The following is a 12,481-nucleotide window of genomic DNA, read 5'->3' on the forward strand; positions in this document are numbered from 1 at the left end:
AAGGTAAAACGTAATTAATTAAGCTTCAAAAGCACAAATCCTTATATACTTGTAAACATTTTGACCACAAATTTTTTTTATAAAAAAACACTTTACACGGGTATTGCATGTTGCCCAATTTCCAGTCATAGTTATAAGTTAGCAAGATCGAATCATATAATTGAGTAACACACAAACTTACCCTTAGTTGTTGCGCAGATAAAGGCATTATCACAACTTTAATAAGGTAAAACGTAATTAACTAAGCTTCAAAAGCACAAATCCTTATATACTTGTAAACATTTTGACCACATTTTTTTTTTTTTATAAAATCACTTTACATTAAGTGAATATCACAACGTAAATATATCCAAACTCATGTAACCAAAATGTAAGCTCAACAAAAAAGGAAGGGCTAATGGAGTATATTTCTAAAAATAGCAAAACGTATACAGTTGCTAAAGCAGTAGAGTTCACGCTCGTCAAGTTGCGAGTAAACTAAAAAGAAGAAAAGAAGGTAAACTGGCCTATAGTCCGAAACGAGCCATGGCGGAGCTCCGTCACTCTAGCTCGATCGGCGGCAGAGCAACACCGTCACCTAGAAAACGTGATGACGTCACTTCACCACTCTCATCTGAAAACCATACCCCTCATTATAACGACGATGATGACGGCGGCCGAGATCGTTACCCTAGAGATCGGTTTCGTTCATTCTTCTCTAATCATTTTCAGTTATTAGATGACACTGCTAGGGTTTATCCCTACAACTTCAAGATCTTGCTTATTGGTATCATTATCCTCGCATTTGCTGGAATCTATTCCGTTTATTCGGTCATTAGTCATCTAGTAAGTAATTATAATTTTTAATTTTAATCGATCCTGATAATTAATTAGCCTATAGTTCTTAATTAAATGTAATGTAATTGTTATAGACTTACACACAGTATATGTAGCACATTATTATACTTTAGTTTAAGTTACGAATCTGATTACTTTGTATAGATTTAGGGATTTCATTTGTACTGATGTTACTTAATTGTAATTGTTCGTAGAATGCACCATATCTGTGCACGAAAGATGGCATTACGTTGCGTTGTCCACGTGTAAGTTATACCAAACTGTATTCGTTGTTAATGTTATACTGTATGCGATCGTGATCATTTGGAATTTGAAGTTGTGTTTGATTTTTTGTTGCAATTAGGTTAAGGAGGCCCCGTCGTTGTGGGAGAATCCTTTATCGGCTACTACTTCTTGGAAGTCATGCGCTGAAAGACGCATTGGTGCAATCTCAGGTAAAACATTCAGTATCGAAATCTTATGTGGAAAGTGAAATGAGAATTGAGGTATAGAATATATAAATCACTTCAAGTATATAGATCTGTAGTTGAAGTGGATAAGGAACAAGAATATAGATCTATGATTGATAGAAAGCGCATATGAGTCGAAGCAGAGAAATTAAGAATAAATTAAAGTCAAGTATAGGTAGGCATGTAGATGGCCATAAATTTAACATACATAACCAATGGTTAACATAACTGCAATTGGTAGATATGGTTATCTTTTTTTTTCTTCATTTTGCTCCCGAAGTATGATGATACTTTTTGATTGATGTATATAAGAACTTTTCTTACTACATTTGTATAAATAGTAGAGGTGTTTAGATCTATGCCAACGGATCAATTAGAAACACTTGTGAAAAAAATTCTTATGGTTGTCTGAATTTGGCCAGTTGATATGTTCATGATATGTTCGTCATTTATATCTAGTCTCTCTTTAATTGTTGCACAGTCATTAAGCTCAGCGAGAATAATCTTTACACTGGACTTTAACTTTTGCAATAAAGTGTCATGCGACTTCATCAATATTTAATTTAGTAAATTGTCAATTTCTTAGGGATCAGCTATGCATTATTATTCTTGGAATCCCATATAAATTGAATTCTGGAAATGTGTATGTGAATGCCAAATGACTCTTCGCAATGAACTTCTTATACATAGTTGCATATACAATTTCAAAGATGACTTACATTCACACATATATTTCTTGATATATATATACGAATGGGTTTACACAGTACATTTAGTTGCTCCATTACCAAAAATGAGAATTTTTAAATATCGTGGCCCATTACATACATAATTAGTTGAAATTAAGTGGGTGATTCTCATGACAGGTATTTGGACTAGGAAGCATTTGTAGTTCACTTAGTTTCAGCGTTCCCATATTTCTTGATGTAGTGTAACTCTAATCCATAAGATTTGTATGACATTCTTAGTGATCATTGTTCATATGATATTCGCTTCTTGATTCTGTGCAGATCTTCCTGAAGCAAATGAAACAAATGGATACATTTTTATTCATGCTGAGGGCGGGCTAAATCAGCAAAGAATTGCTGTATGCTTTTATTCTTTTAAACTCGTCAGTTTAAAGCCTATCAATTGCATATGTTACATATACCTGTCTTTTCAGATGCTGACTGTTACAGTACAATCATCTGTCTTTTCATGTAGATATGTAACGCTGTTGCTGTCGCCAAAATCATGAATGCCACTCTTATTCTGCCAGTGTTAAAACAAGACCAGATCTGGAAGGACCAAACGTGAGTTATCTTTACTAGAAACTTTATGATGAGTATGGGTATAATAAACATTTGACAAGCAACCATAATCAATGTTAATATGCGTAGGTTTTTTTTAAGCAAGGTTGAATACATTTATAATGTTTGTTTATTTAACATCAACATGTGTCATACTCATCTGTTTATGTATCAACACTCCAAATTTTTTAACCTTTTCTTGTTTCATATATTTTTATTTATTTATTTATGTATATTTTTGTTTTCAGAAAATTTGAGGACATATTTGATGTGGATCATTTCATCGACTACTTGAAGGATGATGTGCAGATTGTGCGTGACATTCCATCATGGTTTACTGATAAGTCAGAGCTGTTTACAAGCATAAGGTTCTTTCTCTTACCGCAAGCTCTTTCACTTGCACTTGCTATAGGATTCTGATTGTGTTTAAACTCTATAAATTGAAGTATCTACCCATTTTTTCTTGTAAATGGTCAAATCAGGTATATTTTATCTTCAATGGGTTAACTAACAAATTGAAAAGGAAATTGGTCAGAGGTATCAAAAGTTCCCCAAGTGTATTCTTAATGGATAAATTTCCAACATTTGATACCATTTTCAAAATCGTCAATATTTATATAATACAATTCTTGCGATCATTTATGATGTACTAGTGGTTTTTAAAAACACATAAATGTTTTGGCAAAAGATGTTCTTTGGCAATGCGTACAAAAAAATAATACGAGTATATATTTTGAAGTGGGCCCATTGCCCAATTCGCCACCTATAGACACAGCGAGGTTAATGTGTATCTAATTCGGTTTGATAAGCAAATCATGTTTTATTGCATGATAGACGGACAGTGAAGAACATTCCCAAATATGCACCCGCACAATTCTATATTGACAATGTCTTGCCCCGGATCAAAGAGAAAAAGATAATGGCCTTGAAGCCGTTTGTAGATCGACTTGGGTATGTAGTAGGGAATTTCATTATTCATGAATTGTAGTTCATTTGTTTATTCTTAACCTTATATGTGTTTGTTCTTGTCTAGCTATGATAATGTCCCTCAAGAAATAAACAGGCTCAGGTGCAGAGTTAACTATCATGCACTCAAGTTTCTTCCTGAGATTGATGAAATGGCTAATCAGCTTGTAGCAAGGATGAAAAATCGCACCGGCAGTCCAAATCCTTTTATGTAAGTGTTCTTAAGTGGTTCCACTAGAGGTAGTGGTTTCAACCCATTTACGTCATTACTTGTGTATGGGTCAATCCAATTTCTGTTTTATTTCAAACATGCTTCTTTCTGGTTAAAAGGGTCACAAAGGAGCTGGTAAATATTATAACTCGTAAAAACAGTTAAGTACAACAAATGTGGATGAATACATTTCAGCCAGAATGGCAAAACTGCAAGACACGCAAATAAGCTATCCAGATTGATCAAATGTGTTAGAAGTCGCTCAAAATTTATTTTTAATGGATAGTGTAGATTATTGTTGTGTTAAATAGTGTATTGTTTCTGTAATCCTAATTATGGCACTCTTATTTTATCAACAATAAAACATGGTCAAAAGAGTGTTAGTGGGTCAACCGGTCTGTTTCAAGCCGTACAATAAAGTTTTCCTGTTTCAACCTGTCACCAACTCGGTCTTGCCACTTTTAGGATCCATGATTGAAGTTGGTGTGATTGAAATTGTGTGCATTGTTATTTCCAACTGTTAACAACTTAAAATAATATGAACTTCAACAGGGCTCTTCATCTTAGATTTGAGAAAGGGATGGTAGGACTATCATTTTGTGACTTTGTGGGGACAAGGGCAGAGAAAGCTTTGATGGGATTGTACAGGTTAAAAGAATGGCCTAGGCGCTTTAAGGTAAGGTGTAACTGTAAATATTTGTAATTAGAATACGATTGTATAAATTTCTGGTAATTCTACGTTTATTGTTATGATGTTATCATACTGAAAGTAGAAATTAAAACGAAGTGTAACAGAAGATGTTTGTGATGTAGGATGGTTCACATTTATGGCCACTTGCCCTACAAAAAAGGAAAGAAGGACGATGTCCTCTCGAGCCTGGGGAAGTGGCAGTGATGCTCCGGGCCATGGGTTACCCGAAAGAAACTCAAATATATGTAGCTTCTGGTCAGGTCTACGGTGGACAAAACCGTATGGCTCCACTTAGGAACATGTTTCCTAATCTTGTATGGACATCTTTTCAATCTTTTAACTGACAGCTTTGTTCAATTTTAAGACTTTAGGTGGTAAACTGGGTGGGGTTGGCATGTTGGGTAACGGGTCATATGCGTACTATGCTATGCTAGTGATAAAGGGTTACATCTGGTTGGGTTGACCCTGAAACACTATTAGTCCAAACTTTGTTTGCCCTTATAGAAAGTTATATAAAGTAATTAAAGTGCTTAAAGAGTAATATTTTTGCATAAATTATACTTCAATAGTAATAGTTTAGCTTCTTGAATGTATCGATTTCACACACTGTATGCTTTCGAAATGCAATTTGTGTAACTCTAAACATCTTTGATCCATTTCGCTCTTAATTTAGTTTTTTATTCTACCCATTTGACGGTTAGAGAGAAAACATAACACAATTTGACTCATTCATAAGAAAAGGGTTTAATTTGCCACTTTGATTATAAAACAATGCATGACCATTTGAAAATCATTAGGTTAATTTTTTTTTTTTTTTTTTCAGTACGTCTGATTGTTATGAGGGTTTGTAACAGGTAACAAAGGAGGAATTAACAACAAAAGATGAATTAGACGGTTTTAGAAAACACGTCACAAGCTTGGCTGCTTTAGATTTCTTAGTGTGCTTGAAATCAGATGTATTTGTGATGACCCATGGGGGCAACTTTGCGAAACTAATTATCGGTGCAAGACGGTACATGGGTCACCGACAAAAATCCATAAAACCTGACAAAGGCCTGCTTTCCAAATCTTTAGGTGATCCCTACATGGGCTGGGCCACCTTTGTTGAAGATGTTGTCATGACCCATCAGACCCGCACTGGGCTTCCAGAGGCAACGTTCCCCAACTATGACATTTGGGAGAACCCTTTAACACCTTGCATGTGCAAAGCTTGATTTGATTGTCGGGTTTCTTTTAAAGGTAAGATTATGATCTTTATTGGGTATTCGTTCATCTTCAAGTTCTTAACGACAACCTGAATGAAAAGAGATAATATATGATAGAACAAGGATAAGAATGGTTGGTAGACATATGGAGATGCTAATGGCAGGCAAAATAGATAAATTGTGTTATTCTTATTATGTTTCCAGCTCCATAATTGTGGATTAGTGATGTTGGTGTAAATTAAGATAGGGAAATGTAAAAAAAGAGATTAGCCTTAAAGTCATCTTTTATTTGAGAAATGTGTTGTTGCACCTTTTTATTTGGACATTCTTCGCGAATTATATATTAAATATACACCGTTTTTGTAAGAATGTTAAGATGCTAGTTTTTGCAACACAAACAATTTTGGACGAATTATGCAAGCAAAAAAGAGCCACCATGCCTAGTGTATTCGTTCAAATTTACTCGTTATTGTAAAATACAGTGTCCTTTTGATTTTTTCATTAAACTTGTTGATATGTATTATGCTCGAACTTGTTATATGTCTATAATAGGTAAAACAAATATATGATAGCTTAAAAGATCAATCACCTGTAATTGCTGTATCTTGACTTTGCTATTTGTTTTTAATATTGTTGTTCCATGAAAGTAGTTCCAATGTTTTATTATATCAAATCTTGTGGCCTATAATATTTGTCACATTCATCTCAATAGAAGTATGTACTATTTACCCATTAGTATTAGTATTAGGAAGAAAAAAGATAGTTAATGTGGTGCTTGTACTCCTCTATACCTTCTAGTCGAATGAAATGTTATTGCATTACCTGACAATCCCTCTAACTACCAACCCTTCTAGTCGTACAACCAAATTATGTAGCTTGCCATTAGCTTGACTTCTTTAAACAAAACGTGTTGGATAACAATGTGAATTTTGTGGTTAACCCATGCTCATATCATCTCATCTCCTCCATCCACAAGCATCTCGACGGTGGTCCGGTGACCCTTCATTTTCTCCTCTTTCGTTTCTTCTGATCCTTTCCTCATTTTCATCTCCAAGCCTGTGGCTTCTATGTGGAGCCTCACTTCTCTCTCCCCGGCTCTCCCCGGCTATTGTTGCAGGCGGCAAACATGGTGGATCTTCCATTTGTGTTCTATTTCGGTGGCTGGTTCGATTGTTTGGGTGTTTTTGCTTTCATGTGAGTCACCGGAGTTTGGGAGTTTGTTTTTCAACCGTCAATGGTGATCATCGGAGGTTGGCTGGAGTGGTTGATTGTTCACAGTTTGCTGTTTATATAGGTCAAATGTTCAAGATGGTTTGTGTTTAGATATGTTTTGTTCACCGTCAATTTTGTGCAGTTCTTTCTAATTTACAACTTAATTGAAAATAGGTTTTTAGATTGATACAGTAAGAGCACTCCCAAAGGTTTCGCCTTAGTCCTCCGGGATTAGACGCCACCTCAGCGCCACATCAACACTTCATTCCCATGACTAAACACTCCCAACAGTTATACATTTCTTCCATTTTTTTTTATTACTTTTAATTTTTTTCAAAACAATATTTATTAAAATAAAACTAAACTTTTATTTAAAATTAAAAACATTACAATAATTAAAAGGGTTAAAGCCAAAAATAGGCTACAAACTTACACAAATATACCGATGTCGCCCACAATACAAACTTTCAAAAAGTGTACCAATGTAAACAAAAACTTTTAAAAAGTGTACCAATGTAAAAAAAAAATGACTTGCTACCGGCTAAACTGGTTAAAATCAACACGTGTCGTTCGTGGATTGAATCTTAATTCTTAAAAAAAAAAAATAAAGATCAGGTCAAAATTAGTATGTAACAGGTCAAAACTATAAAATGTTGATATTAGCACATTTTTTGAAAGTTTGTAGGCGACAGTAGGACGGAAATGAGTTTGTGGGCGACATCGGTACATTTGTGTAAGTATGTAGCCTATTTTTGGCTTTAACCCTAATTAAAATTAAAAATTACATTAAAATTTGAAAGAAAAAATTACATTAAAATTAAAAAACTACTCTTCGCCTTTTTCTTCAACGTCGTCTTCGTCTTCGTCATCGTTAACGTGTGAAGGTCCTGCCTCAACTTGATTGTTTGGATTTCTTGTTGGAACATGTCGAATACGATAATGAGGTGGAAGATTATACACGTGTTCTACAAGCATATCTCGTAGTAGTCGATGTGAAAGGACCCGTTCATATACATTATAAACGATTCACAATAGTTGATCTCATTGCGAGGTACTTGACCTCTATATGATACATTTTACAAACATTGCATTCGTTTTTAAAAAACAAACTTTCATTTGCATCGAAAGTTGACGGCATGCATACCCTTTTATAATATATCCATCTATAATTGACTTAATAATAATCTTGATGAACTCGACGACTCGAATGCAACGTCTTTTGAAATATGTCATGAATGACTCCAAGTAATGTCTCTAATATGAGCTAATGCACAGCGGAAGATTTCTTTCATACCTGAGAATAAACATGCTTTCAAGTGTCAACCAAAAGGTTGGTGAGTTCATATGTTTATCATAAAACAATAAAATTCATCATTTTGATAGACCACAATATTTAAATCCTGCATGGTACAAATGGGCCCGAATCCTATACCCACCTATAATGTACATGCGATATCTTTTAAATACAGTACACATTTCTCGTGTACGAAATCATCTTTCATAAATCTTAGTAACCGTTCACATATCTCGTGCACAAAATAACATACACATAACCTGTGTATAAAATCATTCTCTCGATACATAACATTCACTTTTCATTTCTTTCATAGCTTGGCTTGGTAACCGACCTTAACATATAATGCGCATAATAATATCCCCAAAACAGAACATCTCGTCTATATAATAATCATATAAACTTCGAAGTACTAAACACCACGCCCACTAGCCCTTCCGTCTAGTGAACATTCTGGGTGGGGGTGTTAAACCCGGTAGCTACCTTTAGGATTCGTGTGAATTAGGGCCATACCCGATTCTAATTCTTAGGTTACCAAGCAATAATAATTAGGGGAAATATTCACAACAATTAGTGGCAATTATCACGTCCAACTAATTCAATAATAATCCACAGAACTTCTGTCTGCATAATAATTCATTCGAGGAATGTTTTGCTTGTGTCTATCTCGTCAAACATTTATAAAAGAATTTCATGTATTTTCAGTTCAAAATATATTTCAAAAGCATTTCATAAAACAGTTATAAAAACAGCGCATGTATTCTCAGTCCCAAAAATGTAAAGAGTAAAAAGAGAGCAAATGAACTCACCATAGGATATTTTGTAGTAAAAATATGTATACGGCGATACTGAATAATGCAGGGTTGGTGTGACAATCCGGAAATTTCTAAGTTGATTTAAACAAAAACTTTATATGATTTCATTAAAACTTCGACTATTTCCGATGATTCACGAATAACCGGTTGTAAAAGATATGTAAATATAATTGTGTGTATATACATCATTATTATTATCAAGTATCATAAATATTATTATTATTATTATTAATTATCATTATCATTAATATAATTACTAATATATTATTAATATATTAGTATTAGTATTAATACTTAACATTAATATTAAAGTAATGAAATATCATTATTACTATTATTATTATTATTATTATTATTATTATTATTATTATTATTATTATTATTATTATTATTATTATTATTATTATTATTAATACTATTATTACCAAAAGTATTATTATTATCATATCATTTATTATTATTATGGTTAATATGATTATTAGTATTATTAACATAATTTATTATTATTATTATTATTATTAGTATTATCATTATTAGTATTATTATTACTAATATTATTGTTATATACTTATTATCATTATTATTAATATTATTATTAATTATCATATTATTCTCATTATTAATTATATTTATTATTATTATTAACATAATTATTATTATTATTAGTATTATTATTAAAGTACCTATTAATTAATAATACTAAATAAATATATAAAAAGAAAAAAAATCGGACATATACCTAAATTAGGTATCACCATTAGCAGCTTTTATTATATTTTTTAGGTTATGACCTGTTTTTATATTTTTATATATTATATGTTTTTTGTTATTATTGATCGTGGTATTTTTTTTATCAACTGATTGAATCCTTGTCGACACCCATTTATTTATATAAATCAATCGATCAATCTAAATGGATACAGCACTAATCAACAACTGATTCTATATATAATTTGCTGTAATTAGTGAAGAAAATGGAAAACAAAACAGAAAAAATATTCGAATACCTCTGTTCATGATAAAAAAATTCAAAACCTTGATTTCGTTTTAAATTCAAAAATCTGTAAATGCAGTTTGGTTAGTAATCGATTACTCAAACTATCTGTAAAGTTTCAAATCTTAATTCCTAATATCGAGTTCTAATTTTCGAAGTCAAAGTTAATTGCAAAAAGTCAAACGATTGCTCAATCAAGAAATTCGAGATCGTTTTTAATATTCCAGTTAAATTGATGATTGATAAACATTCTAAGAGTGATTTGAAACACATTTCGTATTATAATCTTTGTCTAAAACGTTATCGAATCCAAAATCACGATTTTTTTTTTGTTTTTCTTTACGAGCTGCAGTAGCAGCAATTTAATTTTTTTTTTTAATTTTCTTCTTCTGTTAATTTCAAACACTCAACCAAGTCGTTTCTGTTTAATTTATAAATCTTAAAAACCAATTCAAAGTCTTGATGTAATGATCGTTACCTCTGGTCGATTTTAATTTCAAAAGAAGAAGATGATGAAATAAAGAATCGAGGTAAATATATTCAAGTTATAAATATAAATAGAAAGACAGAAACAACACAATGGTCTTGTGAGTGTTCGGGTATTCGAGAGGTCGTGGGTTCGAGTCCCGTCTTGGGCAATTTTTTTGGAATAAGGTAGTTTCCTTCTCATTATTATTATTATTGTTATTATTATTGTTGTTATTAAGCAGTAATATTATTATTAGTATTATTATTACTAAGTATTAGTATCATTTAGTATTATTATTGTTATTATTATTATTATTATTAACATATAACATTTTATTATTATTAAAACTGTATTATTATTACGATTATTATTATCATATGTACTACTAGCATTATTATTACTATTATCATTTTATTAAAAGTATCATTTTAATTAAAGTTATAATCCTTATTAAAATTTCATTTAAGTTATTATTATCATTATCATAAAAAGATACAATTTTTATTTATAACTATTAATATTATTTTATCAAATAAATACTAGTTTAAAACTTATAATATAACTATGTTTATATTTTTATAATAAACATTGCTTATTTATTTAAAATATATCCTATAAATATATTTAATTCACTATTTTAAGATAACATACAATACAACAAGCATATTATTAATAATAATACATATAAATGTGTTCGATTACGATTATACGTGTTAATATATAAACTTGATATAGGTTCGTGAATCCGAGGACAACTCTGTGCTTGTTCAGTGCCATCAAACGCATAATTACTACAACTATCGTATCGTATCGTGAGTTTTCATAGCTCCATTTTTATCTATATTTTTGGGCTGAGAATACATGCGCAACTTTTATAACTGTTTTATACGTTAGACACAAGTACCAACTATTAAACTGTGATATGTTGGGCTATGACCAGCAAGCCCCAACCGACAAGTATAAACGATAACTTGTTACGGGGCAAACTTGAAAGTCTAGTCTAAATATCAGTACCAACTATTAAACTATGCTATACACGGCTATGTCCGACTAAGTCCCTACAGTGATATTTTTAATTGCTGCGGCATTCTTAATTATTGGGGATAGGCCTATCGGGAGTAACGTCCCCGATACATTTGACTAAGTCTTTGTATTACTTGATAATGAAATTAAACGACAAGGACAGAACAACTTGTCACGGGGCAAACTTGAACGTTTAGTCTAAATATCACGCACTGGCATAACTTTTTGATCCTGCGGGAGATCAACTTTTGGATCTTGCGAGATCTACTTTACAAACTAAATCTTGTGGTCTAACTTTATTACTGAAATCATTATTTATGACAAACCTATGAACTCACTCAACCTCGTATTGACTTTTTAAGCATGTTTATTCTCAGGTACTTAAATATTGCTTCCGCTGTATATCTACTGCTTTGATGATGATTGCTTGCTATGCTTGGAGTCTTCATTTCATATCATATCAATTAAAGACATATTTATCTTCCGCTGCAAAACTCAACAAAACGTCTCATGTAGAGTCGTTCTCGTTTATACAAATGTGATTTGATATAATTAGACACAAATACCCCAGGCCCTATTTGGGGGTGTCAAAGATTGGTATCAGAGCAGGTTGTTGTAGAGAACCAGGATTGCATTTTATGTGTGCCTTATACAATTAGGTACCTTAGTAATGTAGGACTACAACTTTTCCTGACCATAGTGTAGTGACCCGAACTTTTTCATGTTTATATATATTAATTGAGATTGATATTTACATGATTAAATGTTTCCAACATGTTAAGCAATCAAACTTGTTAAGACTTGATTAATTGAAATATGTTTCATATAGACAATTGACCACCCAAGTTGACCGGTGATTCACGAACGTTAAAACTTGTAAAAACTATATGATGACATATATATGGATATATATATAGTTAACATGATACTATGATAAGTAAACATATCATTAAGTATATTAACAATGAACTACATATGTAAAAACAAGACTACTAACTTAATGATTTTTAAACGAGACATATATGT

The 12,481-nt window shown here is 31.9% G+C and overlaps 1 protein-coding gene across 1 annotated transcript; it reads left to right on the top strand.

Moving 5' to 3' along the window:
• The first annotated feature begins 476 nt into the window (after positions 1-476).
• LOC139847117 (protein PECTIC ARABINOGALACTAN SYNTHESIS-RELATED) lies at positions 477-6,119 on the top strand. Its single transcript, XM_071836727.1, has 11 exons — positions 477-825; positions 1,032-1,082; positions 1,181-1,271; positions 2,297-2,373; positions 2,490-2,578; positions 2,824-2,943; positions 3,410-3,526; positions 3,609-3,752; positions 4,305-4,428; positions 4,566-4,757; positions 5,298-6,119. Exons 1-11 carry the CDS (start codon positions 526-528, stop codon positions 5,655-5,657), a joined length of 1,665 nt encoding a protein of 554 aa, XP_071692828.1. The 5' UTR covers positions 477-525; the 3' UTR covers positions 5,658-6,119.
• The last annotated feature ends 6,362 nt before the right edge of the window (positions 6,120-12,481 follow it).

This window comes from Rutidosis leptorrhynchoides, chromosome 5 (genome assembly GCF_046630445.1).
Source record: "Rutidosis leptorrhynchoides isolate AG116_Rl617_1_P2 chromosome 5, CSIRO_AGI_Rlap_v1, whole genome shotgun sequence".
In the NCBI taxonomy this organism is placed as follows: Eukaryota; Viridiplantae; Streptophyta; class Magnoliopsida; order Asterales; family Asteraceae; genus Rutidosis; species Rutidosis leptorrhynchoides.